We start from the raw sequence: 20,061 nt of genomic DNA, 5'->3' as shown, positions 1-20,061 counted from the left end.
CTCTGAGATAACCCCTGCTCACCCTCTAGGTAGCATGGCGCGAGCAGTCTAGGCTAAACAGAGGCAATGTGGATGACATTTGCACTTAACACAACAATAATCCCCAATCCACCACAAACTGAGACCACACAGGTAAGTATATTTTATAAAAATATAGCTTTATCTAGTTTCAGCATGTAAATGAAGCAGTTGCATGATAATCACTTCTGTAGACAACTTAGCATTTTATCTTAAAGGTTGCACTTAATTTCTAGGATGGTACTTGTAAATAGGCAGTTCTTGTCATTTAAAACAATAGTCTCAGGTCTCTTTTGAATCAGGGTTCCAAAACGATCACGACTGACTTATTTTTAAAGGAAGGGGCTTGCAAGCACGAGCAAGGAACCCTCTGCCCACGCGTGCTCTCATGCGTGGGCTTCCAGCGCTTCAAATGCGCTCCTTCGCGAGGCCCCGGGACTACTTCTTTTCCCCGGGCTGCCTCACTCGTTCTCAGGCTCCGGGCGCCCCGCGCCTAGCAGATCTTCCGCGTCGCCGCCCCGGCCGGTCCCCTGTCCTCTCCCGCCCGCTCTCGACAATCCAAGAGCGGCGGGGGAGGCGGTACTGCTCACCTGGTGGGGGACGGCTGGCCAGGGGTGCGGGACGCTTCAGATTCCCTCGGCGAGGTCGGCTCTCGCTGAGGGGTCGTCTCCTCTCCTCCTTCTCTCTACGCCGGGACCAACCAATCCCGTCGCGGCGTTGGGTCGAGCCTCCCGCAGCACCCGGGAGTCAGCCACTGGCAGCGCGGCTCCCGGGGCAGGCCAACGATGACGCTCCTCTCTTTCGGCCAATCACGGCCCACCACCACGGATGACGCTGCGCCGCACGGGCCAATCCCGTCGCGGCGTTAGTGAGGGGGCTCGGCTCCCTCAGCCAATGGGGTCGCGGCGGCTTCGTTCTTCGCCGCGGCAGCTCCTGGACCTCGGAGCAGATTGCGGGGGGGTTTCCTGGCCCCGGGCCGCGGTGGTGATTTGGCGGCAAAGGGTTTTCAAGGGCGCTGGTCTCGACTAGACCCCCCTCTCGACCTTGCCACCACCTTGGAGCGGATTTCACGAGGGGAGGCTCCACAAGCCTCCGACCCTCACGGTTAATGTGCCGATGAGCACACCGATCCCTTCCTCACGCTCCGCAGTCCAGCACCACGCGTCTCGGGTCCCAACAGCACGAGTTTGCAGCCGTTTTCTGGGACAGCTTTAGGAACCTTTAGCCCTGGGTTCCCAACAGGAGGCCAGCTCTTCTCAGGCCCTTGGAGATTCAGTTGTAGACACAGCACACAGCAGAGTCTTGGCAGTTTCAAGTAGGCAGGGTCACAGCACACAGCAAAGCCCCTTTCTTCTCCTCAGCTTCCAGGTAGACAGTAGAACAGGTCAGCCCTTAGAGCACACAGCAAGGCAATCTTCCTTTGGTTCTCTAGCCGTCCTCCTTCCAGCCGAGGTTCCTTCTTGGTTGCAGAATTTCAGAATCTAACTTCTGTAGTCAGGGGTCCTTTCCTTATACCCCTCAATGTCTTTGAAGTTCTTTGAAGTCTTTGTGCATGGAGGCCCTTGGTCCAGTCTAAACCAGTTCTGGGGGTTGCGGAGCACTGAGGTGTCTCTGGTTTTCTTCTTCCTGTCAGCTTCAGGGCCAGAGGTGTCCGTTGACCATCAGGAGGGGGCTAGCAGTGGGAGGCAGGCCAGCACAGCCCAGCACTTATCAGGCATTCCTTCCTCCCACCTCCCAGGCAGGCAGATGTGCCCTTTCATCCCCGGGATGGCTCCGACCCTCTCCTCTGGGGCTCTACAGCCCCCCTGTCACATCCAGACCAGGCAGGCATTCCACAAACCCAGGCACACAGAAAGGTTTAGACAAGAGAATAGCCACTTTCTAAAAGTGCTATTCTCCAACACAGGATTTAAAAACACCCTTCACTAAAAGATGTGTCATTAAATTCTGAGTTCAGGGATATCTTTCACTTATGTCCCATCTTGTTCCTATGGGAAGATAGGCTGGTATCACATGGGCCCAGCCTCCTCCATGTTACTCTATGGAGCAAGATAGCCTTACAGCAGTGAGCACATAAGATGGCTGCAGCCCACTACCAGAGCATGTGACCTGCACTAGTACATGCTCTACCTTATCCATACACTGCACCCTGCCCAGGGGGGTACCTTGAGCCTTCCATAGGGGTGACTGATGTGCACAGGCAGGGAAGGGTTAGGCCTAGCCAGTGGGGACACTGGCCAGGGGGACAGGCAGTCTCTGACTGCACACAGGCCCTGCGCTGGCAGGCCTGAGTCACCATTTTAAAGCTACTCATGTGGGTGGCGCAATCTGCGCTGCAGGCCCACTAGTAGCATCTGTCATCACCAGCCCTGGCACACACAGTGCACTTTACTAGGGACTTCGTGGTGATACAAATATGCCAATCAGGTATATTCAATCAATATCACAATTTACAGAGGGAGCACTTACACTCTGACACTGATCAGCAGTGGCAGAGTGTCCAAAGCATCTAAATCAGCAAAAACGAAATCCAGCCCAGCATCAAAACACATGAGTCAGAGGCAAAAAGATGGGGGAAGAACCACGCCAAAAGGTGTCAGGTCTAACAGCGGGGCTATAGAATGTCTTTCGAGATCTTGGCTAAGTCCTTCTGGCGATGCCTCGACCCTGAGCCAGTGGAACCATAGAAGTGTATGTTTGGGGCGTCGTACTCACGGTTGGGCCCATTTCATCACTGGAGTCGTCTTCGACGGCTCCGATCCCTTGTTCGTCGTCTCCTACCTCGACAATGTCTTCTTCTTCGTCGACACAGTAGTTGGAGTCATGCTCCGAATCTTGATCCGACTGTTGATCTGATTCTTCGGCTTCGACGAGATCGTCTTCATCGTTGAAGATATTTTCAGACTCTGGCGCTGGTTTCTGCATGATTAGCCTAGCGGCCCGTCGAGTCCGAAGTGTCTTTTTGGATCAAAATTGGGCACAAGCTAGGCAGTCGGATTCATTATGTTCCGGAGATAAACACTTGTTACATACAGGGTGTTTATCTATATGTGGGTATCTCGAATGACAAAGAGGGCATCTTTTGAATGGACTTCGTTCCATCAACAACTGGTCCCTTTGGCGTCGAGAAGGCCCGCGGCCCGATTCGACGTCCCGAGTTGAATAAACTGTAAATAAAGTTGTCGGCACCAATCGTAAACTATACCGACGATACCGAAGGCCTTTTGGCCTGTAGAAAGTTTATTTTAGATTCCGAACTTCGAGTAAAGGAAAGTACATCCGAACCCAATGGCGGAAAAAATCTATCTGAGGATGGAGAGGATGCCCATGCGCACTGTAGTCCAGGGGAGGAGCCACCTATCACGTGATACTTCGAAGACTCTTCCAGGACAACAATGTGCAATCATCCGGACCCAACACTAGGCGGCGATCTATGCACAGATATGAATTCAGCAGCCCACATGCCTCGAACCCATGTTTTTGATACGCCTTCTTGGAACTAGACCAATTGCTACCTGCTGAGCGAGCCACCACTTTGCACAAAGGCTATGCTGAGGAGCAGCCTGAAAATACCATTTCAAAAAGTACCAAACCAGTTCTGAAGCCTTAAACAGTGGGTCTGCATCCCAGTCTGGAAAATATATAAAAGTGGGATTCAAACCCAAGTTCATCTAAACCAAGAATGGCAGTGCTCCACAGAGTACTTGAAGAGCTATGGTGCAACCAGAGCATGTGTCTGCATGAGAGCCACTCTCCCAGAGATGTTAGGGCATCACCGGACATCTGTACTTTCTGACAGAGAAGCAGTGTGTCTGTTTGGCATGCTTAGAAGTATGTCTGCCTTCTGAGTGAGGGAAGGAGTGCGCCTTGCCCAGCAGGAGGAGAGGCAGTCAAGGAGGAGAAGTTGAGCATGCTCCCAGCTTAAGGACAACCAACAGAAAGTTGAGTACCCCAGAGAGCGTAAATAGGAGTGAATCATGTCACATAGGGGTCACCTTGATCACTCAGTACCATTCCTGTATGAGCAGCATTAAGACTTTCAAAGCACAAGGACCACTGTATCACCGTGATGTCCACTGAGGATTTAAAAAAACGGTGCTGTCGACGTCTGAGACCGTTAAGCTGTATCACTGCCAAAGCGGGAAGCTCTGATTGGCAAAAAGGCCACAACTGCCAAAGAGACACCACTGTGGCTGTTATGGCCTGAAAAAGCTGAGCAGCTGCCTACAACTGGCTAAGAATGCTGTGTTGCTCAATATGAGTGTAGCTGCACAAACCTGCGGCCACAATTTCATCCCACAAACACTGACCTCAAAGCTAGGTGCCATTGCAGCTCCCAAAGGTGAAGAGGTGCCACCATAAGGGAGGGAGTGTGAACCACACCCTTATCACTGCTACAACTACAATGTTAACCAAGAGGTAAACACAGGGTGTAGCCTGCACCTGGGACAAGAAACTAGCATGCACAGACGAGTGTGCCGAATATGCTCGAGACTTTTGTTGGCGTGGTAAAAACATTGAACTGAGTTGCACATTCAATCAGAGAGAGTATTTGACGCTATCTGCACATGTGCCTGATTATCGCTTATGCCCTTAGTGTGGGGGACTGTGACCATGAGATCCTAAGCCTAGCGGTGAGAGAGGATACCGGTAAAAGAGATTGTAGCACCTCATTGCAAAACGAGACTGAGATTACAACGATGTATTGCATTTCTATAGAAAACTGTATTATGAAGTTTTGCTATGAAATTAACCTACTTTCTTTTGCACAAAATAATAGCACTAGCGGGACAATATGTTAGAAAGTCTGCTGGTTGCCAGTTGACTTCTAAACATTTCCTACATAGTACCTCTGGCAGAAGACTGTGGTTGCTCACACTCCCTACCCTGACAGTCACCTGCAGAAAGGGTTGTACTTGACCCAGTTTGCAGTTTCAATGTTGGAGTGACACCCACCCCCCCCCCTCACCACCCCCCAATCCCCCCCACCTGAACGGGGTCTGACACTGACAAAATAGTCCTTAATCTACAGACTTACAGAAATGTGCTGGAAATGCTTAATAACTTATTTACAGAAAAGTTGCGGCGACCTGAACCTTCACTGAGAAAAGCAGGGAATACAGTTCCAATAGCTGTCAAAGAGGCTAGAAGTTGGTTCTCTCAGTATAAAGACGTTTTGGAGATGGGATTCTTGACATCATTCTCCAACAACTTACGTGTGACGAGGTCAAAGCACTTCTTATCCTCGGGGTGCGGACGCACTTGACAGGTGAGTAAGTTAAGCTTCACGGGGGGCCGGTTTATCTGTGGCAGAACAGAAATGAACAGTTGGACCGTTAACATAGAAAAAGCTCTGGATCATTTTACTATATGTATTTTAATTGCATAAGCAGAGTAAACCGAAGATAAGATCGAGTTTTCTTAGGTGTCTGAGCAGTGGGATATCAAGAGGAATGTGTACAAGCTTTGCAGAAGTAAAAATGTTGGGTGCAGTATGATGATGATGGTAGCAAAAACAGGAGTATGTGTAAGGTTTTTGAAGATCATGAAATAGGGGTTGCAAAATAGACGCCAATACTTATCTCAACCAAGCGGTTTGAGGTCAGGCCATTCAACCCAGTCATATACAGTAATCTACTATTTCAGCCAGGGAGATGGATGTTAAACAAACGCAAAAAAGACATACACATAATTTAGAGGTAAACAGGAGGCCAGCTACTAGGTGGCAGAATATTCACAGCAGAGACTTCATCATGCATTCAAAATAAGGAGACAACTGCAGTGTTCTTCCAGTGATGGTGCCTACTCTTAAGGCACAGTCAGTCACCTTTGACAACACAAAGGTAAGCAAGGACGCTGTGCTCTTTCTGTAGTCTCAAAAAATAGCTAAGAATAAAAGAACCCTCCAGCCTTTCATTTCGTTTGAACATACAGGGGACACTCACTACAACCCACCCAATACTTAAAATGTACATTTTCTCAAGTACAGGCATACAGAGGTGGTAGCACCAGGGTATGAGCCACCAGAGTTGTGTGTGACTAAACCACTTCCATCAGAGTTATCAATTATAGATTGAAAAGTATGAGCATGAATCACCGTGTTCCATCAGAGGATACTCGTGTACCCAAAGATCCACATAGATGAAGCCAAATGATGTAGGCAACGAAGGGATGCAAGCGGTTGGGAGCAGGAATAGGGGAACTTCAGAAGGCCACCCTGAAGTGGGGGAGGGTTGGATTCTTTAAAACTGATAGTTCAGTGGCAAATGGACTGCTGGCTATACATTTCCGACAGTGAATCTAACTGAGCTTCTGCCACCAGAAACCCTGTGGGTACCCAGTCTTTCACTGCAACAGGAAACCATGGAATTGGCAAAGAGGGAATCAGGCCACTTCTAGTGGTTGCTAAACATCCCTAATTCCTAAATAAGATCCTTAAATAAGTTCCCACTGTCATGAGCACATATCCATGTTGATTCGCAATGAAAAAACGTTTTGTGCCACGAAGCAGCAATGATATTTGATGGTGTTCCAAATGGCTGTTTATAATCACAAAGATGATGCAGGCGAGTGTGGCTCAGAATTGGAAATGCTCAGTAATGAGACAGAGAAAGCACCCCCCCCCACCCGCGTGCTCAGTATAGTGGGTGCCCCTAACTCGGCTTCACTTTTGCAAGCACTGAGGACTTTCCACCTCTCCCTTAGCACACAACAATCATACATAGGGCTGGGAGCATTTTGGTGACACAAGTTGAGACCTACAGTGGAGTTCTGTGGTCTGAAGGGGCCCCATGTACATTCTCACTACCAAATGTGACTACGGCCAGCTCACCAGGCTGCTGAAAGCTGATAGTTGTGGCAGCAATAAAGTTTATGGCAGCAAAGCAAGCATTTTCACCTGTCCCTGAAAGGAAGATTGTGTACTGAACTCTCCTATCTTTTTAGGTCGAGCGACCTATCTCAATGCGCATGCGCATTGAGCGGGAGCTCGATATATAGGGGCTTAAATAAGCTTTACCAACTTGCAAGTCGATGGCGATTCCTTGCAGTGCCCGTGAAATTTAAGCTTAATGCGCAAGCGCATTGACATTAAAAGCGCGTGCACATGCCACCAGCCGCCTGCCTTGCATTACACATCAAAGGCAGCCCAGCCTCCCTCCCGCAGCCCCTGCTGCTTCACACCCTCATCGCAGCCTGAAATCGCCGTCTGTTCCCTCAGCCGCACTCCTTCCACATCCCCGCTCCGCCCCCTCCCCTGCCTGCCGTGACGCATTTCTCCTCCCCCCTCCCCACAGCAATGCCCTCCACTGGCCGAACTTTCACTTTGACGGCCACAGGCCTTCTCTCGTGTTTCTCCTTGTTTTCTTCGCGTGCTTAAGCAATCTGCATTTTAGCAGCCCTCCACCCACCGTGTTGCTCTCCTTCCCCCACGCATTCCCTCCTCATCAGTTTAATTTTGCATTTCCCCTTCTTTCCGCCCCCGCCCCTTTGTTCATGATTGCGATGAGTTTCACTTTCACAGGCGGCTACGTCACTTCTGCTTGTTTATTTCATGCCGTCTCCGTGACTGTTGCAGCCCATCTCTGTTTCTCTTCTGCAGTCTTAGCTCGAATGCTCCGCTCTGCAATATTTCTCCCCACCGAGCTGTTCACTTCTGCTCCTCCTGCTCCCGGATGGCTGGGTCCTTTTAACTCCTTGTGCTACGGAAATCCACAACTATTTTGCAGGTAGCATTTCCTGCGTCAAATATTTCACCGTTGGGCATAGGCTTACAATTAGGAAAGTGTTACAAACGTCTGAACTGCTGTTTTTACCAAGTTTTATAGACTGAAGCATGTTAATGTACATGGCATGATGACAATTACACAACCATAGAATACATAAAAACAAAAACTAGGCATATTTTCTTTGAATCACTGAGGGTGTAAAGCTGCCCGTTTGCAACCCTCTAAATTGCTTTAAAACCCTTATGATTCAATTTAAACATTCTGACTGGTGCTTTTTTTAAAAATAAGACTGGTTGTAGTTTTTGACTGCCCACTTGGAGTGCATAGGAGCAACCCGCATATGATATGATGCTCATCACCTGACTGCAGTAAAATATGTTTCCCAACAACATTACTCTACTCATTTTAGGTAGCCAAAATCACTCATTGCTGACAAGTAGATCCATTTCCTGTGTAATACCTTCACCCAGCGCTGGCAGTTTACCTGAAAGCATGTTGCATTCTGGGGCATGCGGTTTTACTTTGAATTTGGTAAGAACAGACTCAAAAATCAAAGCGTGGAAAGTCTCAGAATGCAACAATACATTGACGGAAGTGCCAGAATAAATGAATGACTGGGAACTATTAACATTCCTAGGAAGAGGAGGAGCTTCGCGCGCACCCAAGATGGTCGCGTGAGCACAGGGCTCCCGGACCCTCGCCACCTCCATCGACTATCCTGTACTTTATCCTGATTCAGACGACGGGTGTTTATTGGCACAGTTCTACTGCTCATTTATTTGTTTCAACGAACTTTTTTGGACTTCGGGGTCCAGAGCTACAGACTGTCGCAGTTCTCTGGCCTGCTCCATGGTGACGCCCCGCGCTATCTTGTCTCGCTTGCCGTCCAGTAAGTGAATAACAACGGACTGCTAAGACTTGTGTAGGCTGGCGATCGCTTTCGGTTTCGATTCCTGTCCGGAGCTGAACCTGACTTTGTCGGCTCCGTGGACGGCCAGACGCTCCTACACCCTTGGTCTCTCCGCTTCTACTACCGATCTGCGGCGGCTCCCAGATCTGAGACTGGCACCACCTTCACCCTTTTGGTTCTACATTTGCCACCGCAGTCACCATTTTCACCCGTCAACAGGCGACCCGTACGGGTCCAGGATCCAAGATGGCCACCAAGCCTGAGGGTGGGAAGCGCGGGCCTAAACCGGGCGCTCGAGGGAGTGCTCTGCAAACGAACATTATGGACCGGTACACTCTAGCTAAGGGATCGCCGGGAGCGGCAGCCAAACCCTCGATGACAATGCCGGAGGACTCATCGATTGAGGACGAGCCCTCGCTGCGAGACCTCATGGGTGCCATCACCGGTATGAAGGCCTCATTGGGGCAACAATATGAGGCCTTGACTCTCAAATTGGACACGGTGGCGATTGATGTCAATCTGATCAGGGCGGACTTGGCGAAGACAAATGAAAAGGTCAAATCCCTAGATCTTAAGACCTCTAGCCTGGTCACCGATGTTGCCGACTTACAGGCTGAAGTCGGGAATCTGAGGAAAGCCAATGATTATTACTCTGGGCGCCTAGAGGACTATGAAAGCCGTGCCAGGCGCAATAACATCCGCCTGATTGGGGTCCCGGAATCATCGACTGCTGCCTCGACGGACCTATTGGTGGAAGACCTGGTGCTGAATCACTTGGCGTCCAAGGGTCTCAGCAAGTTTTTCGCTGTCGAACGTGCACATAGGATCCCCGGCGGCACACCTAAATCGGGTGCTAATCCTCGACCCATCATTGCGAGGATCTTTCATTTCCGGGACAGTGACGCTATCCTGCAGGCTTCGCGGCAGTCTGGTCCCATTGCCTTTGAGAACTCTACTGTCAGCTTCTATCCGGACTTTACACAACAGGTCCAGAAACAGAGGCTGGGGTTTCAAGGGGTCAAGAAGAGACTCCGAGAAAGGTCTATGAAGTATGCCATGCTCTTTCCGGCCCGTTTGCGGGTGGTACATAGGGATCGTACTTTTTTCTTCGACCATCCTGGGGTCGTGAGTGACTGGCTTGACACGCTGCCTACGGATCCTGAACCTTTTGAGGACTCTGGCAAGTCGGATCGGGCGGAAGGTGGCCCGACGGAGCAGGAGTAGCTGTTGACTTTGACCCCGTGTACTTCCCGTTGGTTTTGAACTGTGATATGCTGTGTTCTTAATGTTTGCAAGTAATAGTCTTTTTGGGGGCGGGTGGGGGGTGAACGGGTCCTTTCTCCTCCTGGGTTTCTTTTCGTAGATTAGTTGGGTGGTTGGGCGACAGGCACACTGCAAGTTTATGGGGCTCTTTGGTCTTCAGCAGGGGTGCGGGGTGGGGGGTATAGTTGTTTTGACTATGTTGGGGGAACTGGGTTGTTTGTTTGAATTTTATCGTTACTTGCAAGGCGAGGGAAAGGATCACACTCCTGTTTTTTGCAGTTGCTCTGGGTGTGGGGCGGGGGAGGGGCTGAACACAGGGATGGGGGGTAGGGGACTTCGGTTATTGTGTTGGAACGTGAACGGGTTGGGGGATGGGATTAAGAGGAGGGTGGTGTTGCAATTGCTGAAACGTTTGACTCCAGATGTTGTTTTACTGCAGGAGACTCACTTGCTCGGCAACAAGTGCTACGCTTTGAATAGGCGTGGTTATCGCCTTGTGTCGCACTCGGGTTTCACTTCGGGCTCTAGGGGGGCGGGCATTCTGGTTCGGACCTCCCTCCCCTTGGCCATTGATGATGTCATACTGGATGATAAGGGACGATACGCCGCCATTGTGGGGCGCTGGGAGGGGAAGGTTCTTATTCTGATTTCTGTGTACGTGCCCCCGGGCCTCCAGGCCACCACATTTGCTGATCTGAGTGGCCTTATCCTGGGTCTCCCCGAGGGTTTGCTTTTGGTTGGGGGTGACTTTAATGCGGTGGTCTCGGGGATGCGTGATCGTCACCCTCCCAGGGAACTGCCGAGGGCCCAGACTTGGTTGAGTGACTTCCTGGAAACGCTGGGGCTTACTGATTGCTGGCGGTTGCTTCACCCGGGCCAGTTGCAATATACCTATCATTCTGGTGCTCATGGTAGTCTCTCGAGGTTAGATCATGTATTACTGCCCTCGGCTCATGCATCCCTCCTACGGGAAGTTAAACATCTGGCACGGGGTATCTCGGACCATTCTCCGCTTTGGCTGGTGGTTGATGCACGGCAGGGTTCGGCGGGCCGAGTGGCTCCGATCAACCCCTGGTATTTGAAGGACCCCAGGGTCAGAGATGAGCTGGTTAAAGCACACGATTGTTATTTTGAGGAAAATGTGGGCTCTGTTTCCTCCCCTAGTTTACTTTGGGAAGCTTACAAGACGGTCATTCGTGGCCAGGCCCTCTCACTGATTGGTGGCGTGAAGTTGGCCAACCGCGCTGAGATAGTTCGACTTGAGGGGGAGATCACGGCCCTGGAGGAGTGCTTGGAGGCTGGGGTCACCGCTGAGGGGTTACATCTACTGGAGTTGAAACAACATGAATATAGAGCTCTGGACACTGAAGCTGCTAAGGAAATGGGAAGAGAACAGCAGGGACGCCTGTATGATGTGGGTGATAAGGCTGGGAAACTGCTTGCTTGGTTGGATAAGAGAGAGACTGCAAGTCGTGTCGTCCCTGTGATTGTCACGGAGAGTGGAGAGTGTTGCACAGACCCTGCTGATATTGTTGAATGTTTTGCCGATTATTTCCGCGAGGTGTACTCCCAGGTGTCTGATCGATCAGAGCAGGACTCCCACCTGCCATTGCGTGATATTGCACTTCCCCGATTGTCTCATATTGATAGAGATGCTCTGGATGCTCCGCCTACTGTGGACGAGATCGCCGCTGCTGTCCGTTCGGTCCGATTCGGCAAGGCCTCGGGCCCTAATGGGCTCCCCATTGAGCTATATAAACTGCGCCCGGATTCGCTAGCTCCTCATCTGCGCTCTATGTTTCTTGAGTCTTTGGAGGTGGGTTCTCTCCCACCTGACCAGAGACTGGCTACCATTGTTGTCATCCACAAGGATGGTAAACCCCGGGATCGCTGTGCCTCTTTTCGACCCATTTCGTTGATTAATGCGGAACCTAAAATCCTGGCCAGGCTGCTGGCGACACGTTTGGCGACCGTCATTGAGGACCTGGTTCACCCTGATCAATCCGGCTTTATACCGCATCGTAACACGGCGCTTAACCTCCGAAGGTTGCATGGCGTCCTGGCGCGGGCCGAGACGCTGCGCGAGCCCGCCATCTTGGCGTCCTTGGACGCTACGATGGCGTTTGATACGATAGAATGGCCGTATTTGTGGGCGGTTCTTGCTAAGTTTGGTTTCGGTTCGGAGTTTGTTCGGTGGGTCAAATTGCTTTACGCCGGTCCCATGGCTCAGGTGGTGGTCAATGATCGGGTCTCTGCGCCCTTTGCACTGAGCAGAGGGATGCGACAGGGATGTCCCCTGTCCCCCTTGTTGTTTGCTCTCGTCTTGGAACCGCTTGCGGCCTGGTTGAGGTGGGAGCCGTCCCTGAAGGGCATTAGATGGAATTCGGAGTTTGAGGACCGTGTATCTCTCTACGCTGATGATATTCTGCTCTATCTTACATCACCCCGTAAATCCCTCATTGTGCTGTTTGACGTCTTAACATCCTTCCGCAAAAACTCAGGTCTTGTCATCAACTGGTCGAAGTCCTGTGTATACGTCCTGTCAGGTGCCGCCCCCCTTCTGCCAAGTGGTTGTCCTATCGCGATTGTGAAAGATGGATTTAAATACCTAGGCATTTTTATCACGCTGAGCCCTGCACTGCGGTTTGACCGTAATTTGCTGCCCCCTCTTCAGCGCCTTCGGGCCGACGTGGTCGCCTGGGGGAAACTTCCTCTCTCTCCCCTAGGTAGAGCGGCATTGTTTAAGATGATGTCACTGCCCCGCTTTCTCTACGCATTGCAAAACACACTTGACGTTGTCCCGGCTACATACTTCCGTGAGGTTGAGAGTTTACAGAGGCAACTGGTGTGGGGGGGTAGGCCCCGGATCGCCATTGCTAAATTGTCGCTCCCGTGGTACGACGGTGGAATTGCTTTGCCTGATATCCGTCGCTATTATTGGGCGTCTCAACTGGGGGCAATAAATCACTGCATGTATGGCACTTTGCCGAATCCGGCCTTCGAGATGGACAAATGGTTGTTACCGGGGGGCGACTACAATAGAGCCCTCTACTCGAAACTCACCCCTCGCAGCGTGACGGGCCCCACTAGGACGGCCGTCCAGGTGTGGCGACATGCTTCCATGGCGCTTGGGTGGACTGATAAATTGACTCGTGCCACCCCCCTGTACGCGTCTGATAGACTTGGCTCACTTTGGCAGTCTCGGGGGTGTGATAGGTGGGACTTGATTGGTATCAGCAGGATTGATCATGTTTGGACTAAGGGGAGGATGAAGACGTTTGAGGAATTGAAAACAGAGTACGCTTTGGGCGATCGCGAATTTTTTCGCTATGCGCAGGTCCGCCACGCGGTGCTCTCGGTCTTCCCTTCGGGTGCGGAGATTCCGGAGTCGTCCCCGCTTGAGGACAGGGTGCTGGACGGACATGTTCCTGATAGTACGATTTCGCTTATTTATAAAAAATTAATCAACTCCAGGTCTGATCTCCTGTCTCGCCTCAGAGAGGTCTGGACTGGCGATGGGCTGGAGCTAGACGATGAGGACTGGCAGGCGGCGATCTCCTCCCCTAAAGAGGTGGCCATCCAGGCGCGCCTTAGATTTGTGCAACTTAAAATCCTGCATCGAGTGTATGTCACTGGTCCCCGTTTGGTGCATATGGGCTTTTCTGTGGATGGTTTGTGTCGGCGTGGATGCGGTCTCCTAGGCACCTTTTTACATATCATCTGGGAGTGCCCTGAGATAGTGCGATTCTGGACCCCTGTGCACGAGGTGATGAGTGAGGTTACGGGGGTGCGATCGATGCCGGAGGCTAGGAGATGCCTGCTGAACGTGTGGGAACCGAATGATTACTCCGTGTCGCAGCTTCGGTGGGTGACCTTGGGTAACATGATTGCCAAAAGGGACATTGCGCAACTGTGGGGCGCTCAGGGGCCGCCCAGGATTCGGAAATGGAAACAAAACATGGATTGGTGCATGTTCAGAGAAAAAACTGTGTATATTTCTCGAGGTAATCCCCGAAAATGGGGGAAGATATGGACTCAGTGGAACACTTACCGTGGCGATATATGTGCCCCTCCTCTTCCTGACCCAGATGTTGCACCTACGTCCCCGTAACCCGAAGGTTCCTCCACATACTATTGTATACTGATTGCAATTTGTTCTTCTTCCCCCCCACCCCTGTGAGACTCTTTCTCGATAGACTGAACGCTCATTGGATTGTCCTTCCCGCCCCAACACCATGTACTGCAATGCTGTGTATATTGATGTCTCCTTTTCTTCACTCCTTGCAAGTTGTTTGTGTTTGTGTTTGTGTTATAAAATCAATAAAAAGTTTTTCAAAAAAAAAAACATTCCTTGGAAAACAAGCATTGGTATAGCCAATAGGTCTCACATTTGGGACCTTATAAGTATTTAGTTATGCAGCACAATATCCTTGATGCAACAACATTAACTGTTGCATGGTTGAACACTTATAAGGTCCCAAAGGCGAGACCTATTGGCTATGCCAATGCTTGTTTATTGGGGCTGCCAATCCCTGCAACCAGTCCTTCGCTCACCCATGTGGGACAAGGTTGTCACTTGTGTATCTCTTACGACTGCATAGAAGATATAACAAAGAGCACCCGAGATACATGCAGTCATAGCCCACATGAAATATATTTTGTGTTTTCAACATCCAAATGGTACATAAGAGCAGGATTGAAGAGAGCTCCGACTGCAGATGGAGATTGTAGGGCTCCTCCAGGGACATTTCAGGAATCATGTGTAGTGAGCCAGACTTTGTGTGCGAAAGAGAGGAGACAGAGGGCCACTTTGAAGGTTGGGAAATTCCCCATGCTCTTTCCTGGCCCATTCTTCAATGGAAGGTCTACCCCCTTTCTTCTGTTTCCTTGTTTTATGTTTCTTCTGTCAGAAGTCTTCCTGCTCCACCACACCTTCCTGCTAGCGCCTTGCAATAACGACCTTGGCTGGACCGGTCTAAGTAAAGTAAGCGAGAGGGTGAGAACGGGACTCAGGCCTGGTAATTGGAATACACAACTAACGCCTGCAACTCTGGCACAAAGATGTGACAGCAACTTTCAGCCTACCAGTATCTGGGCTCTCCACAAGAGTGGCAACAAGAAACTTTGTATGCTCCAGGGTTGGAATATTTACTGCCAACTCCTCTTGCCAGGCCCGGGACCAGTAATCTGGGGAACTTCGACCAAGACTACCAAGAGAGGTGCAGGAAACCTGTTTCAAGAAAGAGAGCAGACTGACTGCTCTGGAGGGGTATTTGAGGTTCCCTTGCACTAAGGACATGCTGCTCAGAAGGAGAAGGGCTTTGTAGGAACCTAGACAGGACAAGCAAAAGATGTTGGATGCAGCAGCTGGGAAGGAACTGCGCTTCTGTGCACACTTTCTATGAATTTTGGACTTTGTGAATGGGTCCAAGGAAGCACCAAAGCTGCAAGATCTGCAAAGTGGGAAGCAATGCAATATGACAGAAGCTTCTTAAGTTGGTGCCAGTGATGCCTATGATTACTCTGATGCACTGCTCTGGTGCTGTAGATTCCATTTGCACAGAAGTTGGGCGTTCCACACCACTTACTACCAAACAACACACGAGTTGCCTGTGCTCTGGCTGATCAAATGGACATCAAGGTGATGCACAGCCAGAGAGAAAAGCGGGGGTGGGATTCAGGCCATATCTGCAGAGTTGGAGTAATTACCAAGTCAAAGCAGCCTTCCCTAACTTTGGCAGAGTTCTCAACGCTATCCATCAAGATGAATCATAGCATCTGTTCGGAGTTATGACACAACATGTATCTTAAAGAGTAATCCACCACAAATAGCCTAGGCAGTGTCACCAGTAAATACTGAAAACTTCTAATAATCTTCTACCTTCTGACATATTATGTACTGAATTATTTTTTGGGGGATTCAGTAAAGTACTTATTTTTCAAAGAATAAGCACAGGCTGCATATAGAATATTTAGCTGCTGATCAGCTTGTAAAGTTCTGAGTCTCTAACCCACAAACATCTCCCTGTATACACTTTTGGGTGCTTGAATTTGCTTCTATGAGGGTCTCCTCCTGAAGGGGTGTACCCGGTGCTTAACAGTAAGTTTAAGCCCCAGGACACCAGTGGTAAAAGGCTCTAATTGTCCCAGTCCAATCCTAGTGATCCCTAAATGTCCAGGGACTCCTGAAAAAGTTCTGAGATTCAGCTTTCCTTAAACATTTGATTCCTGGTCATGTTTTGTACTAAAATACCAGAGATCTACTTTAGAGGTATTGGTTAAAGAATGTGATGATTTCCAAACTGTACTTAGTTTAATATAAAGCAAAGGCTGCAATTAACTTTATCAAGGAGTGGATCTACGCTAGGGATTTAGAGGTGAATGCAGACCTTCCCTGCTGTATTTCACACTTAACAGCTGACAAGAGAAAGTCACAGAGAGATTCATTAATCTGCGAAACCTGTGAATTTACACAATGTAGAATCAGATCTCAACCAACTGATAAAGGAATAAGTAATAATTTAGAGAGAGGGAATGCTGAAAAAAAAAAATAAGTCAATGAGAGGGCCCCAATGAAAAACAGCACAAGAAACATCAGCCAAGATTCCTCTTGGCAATGACAAGTATGTATCTATTTGTTACTAGAGTTTGGCCAGTTAATAATGTTCTGAATATATTGGTGCCCTAAAATTACTGAAACATCCACCGCATGCAGTTATACAAGGTTATGAAACTGTATGGGATTACTCATTGCTAAAATCTTCCTTAAAGTCTTCAGGGGTCTTGGCAAGAATATTAATGCAGCACATCAATGGTCTTTGACTCTGACAGCTCTCAGTCCATCTAAAAGCAGCAGCAAACTTTCTGCCTTGGCATACTGCTGCCTACCTATATGGCCCTTCCTGATTCTCTGTCTGTATCCAGCTGACTATATATCTGCCCACTGACCGCTTGCTTTTACTTTGGCAGCAAGCAGTGACCTTCGCTTTTTGACTTTGGCTGGTCCTAGCCCACTTACTTTTGGATTTGCCTGTCAACTATCTCTAGATGACTATCTCTCAGGCCCTAGACTGGCATGCTACTGAACCCTGGTGACTACTTGCAGACACCATGGGTTGACTTCCTATGGGTTAACTGTAGCGCTTATGATGTCGAAAATTCAAGTGCATGAGAGGAAAGTATGTAATCAGAACAGTGTTAGTTATTCTCATCATGATCTGTTGAGGTACATTTTAAGATAAACTTTATATTTGGCCTAACCCACACTGAGTTGCATACTAGTAATCTAGAGTCCCACCTGTGTATTTCAGATGCCTCTTGATTGCTCATAAACAAAAGTATGTTTAACACCCCACTGAAGGGGTGAATATTATCATTATCAATATAATTTCATATTGACTGTGCACTGATTACGTCAATGATGTATTTGCCCATCCTGAACAGTGAAGTATCACAAGAGTGAGTGACTTTAGTATAATCGAAGTGGAGGTAAAAAATATACGCATCCCATATGACAATCAAATTCATGACATTTAGACACCTTCAAACTCCTGGAGTTTCAAAGAGGTAAGGTTCACTTACCTAAGGCAAAGTGAGAGAATGAGTTTCTGCATCCTATTCTTAAACACATAGTACCAAGAAGTAAAACAGGAAGTGCTTTTCATATTTTAAACTGGCAGCAAAACTGTTGTAGCAGTAATTACTGGCTAGAGGTGAGGTGAATACCGCTATGTTCTTGCACAGCTGCTTTATATTATTCATAGCACACTCGCAGTGTGAATGGGCCCACTCCATATTAACAGCAAGCTTCCTTTTAGAACAATTAGTGACTTCCTGGAGGATCTATGCGCTGACCTTCAGTTTGTCCCACTGGATGGCTCCCTGGCACAGGGCTCACAATATCTGTTGCCTGCTGCTCTCACTTACCGTGCTGTGGGAAATCGTCAGGTATCCATACTTCACTCCACATTTTCTCTTCTGCCACACTTTTCGGATTCTGATAGATATAAAATGAGTAGAAGGATCAGATGCAATAATGAGAAAAGAGTGACTGCAGTGCAGAGATTGTTGGAAAAGATGAAAAGAAAGGGGGAGAGAGAAAGTGTGGGCAAAGGAGTGAGTAAAGGGACAAGGAGGAGAAAGATTTAAAGGGCGGGTGAGATAAACTGTATAGACAAAGACAGGATGGAGGAAGACATAGTAGAGTGCTAAGAAGAAGGGGATTTTGAAAAATGTGAAAGAGAAGCTAAATTAAAAGAGGAGGCGAAAGACAAGGAAGATATTTGCCTTAAGAAGAGACGGTATCACAGTAAGAATTTAAAGTAGGAGAAGGTGCAACCTAGGGTAAACAAGATTGTAGGCACAAAGTGAGTCGTGCTGGAAGCAAAAGAACAAGGCATGACATACGTAGAGAGATATGGAGCAAAACAATACAGAGGATGGCAAAAAGAGCAACGAAGGCGATGGCATGCGAGGGATTGAGAGAAAGAAGAAGAGGACGTTTGTGGCAGGAAGGGAGCTCAGTGTGGAGGGACTGGAAAAAAGGACAAGGCAGAGGAAGAATGGGAAAGAGGGCATGGGAGGAGAGTTGAAGAGCACAGGAGGTACATTAAGTGTAAACATATAACAAACAATATGGCACTGCTACATCATTCATATTAAAAACTGAGAAGAACATTAATAATGTTCCAATTATCACGCATCAGAAGTGGCCACAGTTCACTGCTCTTCAATCAAACTGACTACGTAGAGTAGATTAAATACACAAGTACATCCTGAACAGATAATCAAACAATTAATCATCAGAAAACCAATTAAATACCAGGCCTTCCAATTTGCACAGAGCATAAATATGAAGAAATGAACTCCCTCCAAGTCTTGCAATGAGGAACACCATGGATAAAACATTCTATTGTCAGATACATAACAGAGTCTAGCTAGAAAAGACCAATAATACAAGATACTGTGTTTGGATGAAGCCGTCTTTTGATATAACCTGTTTAACAACAGCCCATATCTTCCAAGCAGCATATGGTTATAATATCCATGATCCAACTAACATTACTAAATGAAGACAGACTTATCACAAGACTTCATACTATTTGTAGTTGAATCAATACGGGGCTCAAAGATTTGTCCCCAAGACTGTTGCAATCATACAATAGTTGGCATTGGGGCCACTTACCTCTCAAATGAGTCCTTTGAAAGCTGGCATATCTCAAATAGTGAATGCCACTTAAAACTCCCAAACGTTCGAAAATTGCAATAATACATCAAGCAAGTGTGCTAAGCTGGAGATTGAAGCTGTGGATGGGTAGTCATATACGGAAATTGGGTGAATATCAAGAACCTCACATATATAAAGTCAAATCTCCTGAAAGATCAGCTGAAATATTCAGGAACTGAGGACTAATAGACACTTCAGTGTGTTAATGGGTTGCCAAACAACTCCAAATGTTATATGCTATCTTCTATTTCAGAACTAAATGTGTTTCGGAAATTATAGCATTCATTTTCATGGGAATTCAACTACAGTGGTTTCTGAAGGTCACATCTGTAAGATGAATCACAGTGTCACTGTCACATGAAGATGCACCATGCTCCAACTTTGAACAAAAGTGTAGGAAATCCAAGGACTGATCATTATGAAACGCTAAGACTGAAACCTATTAAGAAAAACATAAAAAACACAATGAATTAACCCTAAAAAATCCATAGGTTCAAAGCTAGGAAAACCAAGGACTCAATCCTAGGGGATTCAAAGACTGAACCCTAGAAAACCTAAAGGCTCAACACTAGAAAACCAAAGAGGTCACCCCTAAGAAATGCATTGATTCAGTGTCCAGAAATTCAAAGACTCGACTGTGGGAACTCCAAAGTAGCAACTGTATGTAATCTAAAAATGCAGCCCTGGGAAATCCAAAGGTTCAACTCAAGGTAATTCAAAATGCTCAAACCTATCAAAATCAAAGGTTCAAATGTAGGAAATTCAAAGGTTCAGACCTTTGAAATGGAAAGATTCAACCGTAGAAAATCCAATGACTCAAACAATGCAGCCGTAGGAAATCCAAGGCCTCAATCACAGGACTTCAATGACTCAATTGTATGGAATCCAAAGATACAACCGCAGGAAATCCAAAGACT

General features: G+C 48.2%; 1 protein-coding gene across 1 annotated transcript in view; it reads right to left on the bottom strand.

Moving 5' to 3' along the window:
- ASAP3 (ArfGAP with SH3 domain, ankyrin repeat and PH domain 3) overlaps positions 1 to 20,061 on the bottom strand; it is a 329,849-nt gene that overhangs the window by 144,031 nt on the left and 165,757 nt on the right. The window contains exons 11-12 of the mRNA XM_078682583.1: positions 17,845 to 17,914; positions 5,235 to 5,322 (exon numbers count right to left, since the gene is read on the bottom strand). Coding sequence (XP_078538709.1) covers positions 5,235 to 5,322; positions 17,845 to 17,914 — 158 coding nt within the window. The remainder of the gene's footprint in view (positions 1 to 5,234; positions 5,323 to 17,844; positions 17,915 to 20,061) is intronic.

This window comes from Lissotriton helveticus, chromosome 3_1 (assembly GCF_964261635.1).
Source record: "Lissotriton helveticus chromosome 3_1, aLisHel1.1, whole genome shotgun sequence".
NCBI classification, from domain to species: Eukaryota; Metazoa; Chordata; class Amphibia; order Caudata; family Salamandridae; genus Lissotriton; species Lissotriton helveticus.
This window is presented reverse-complemented; position numbering and strand designations above follow the sequence as displayed.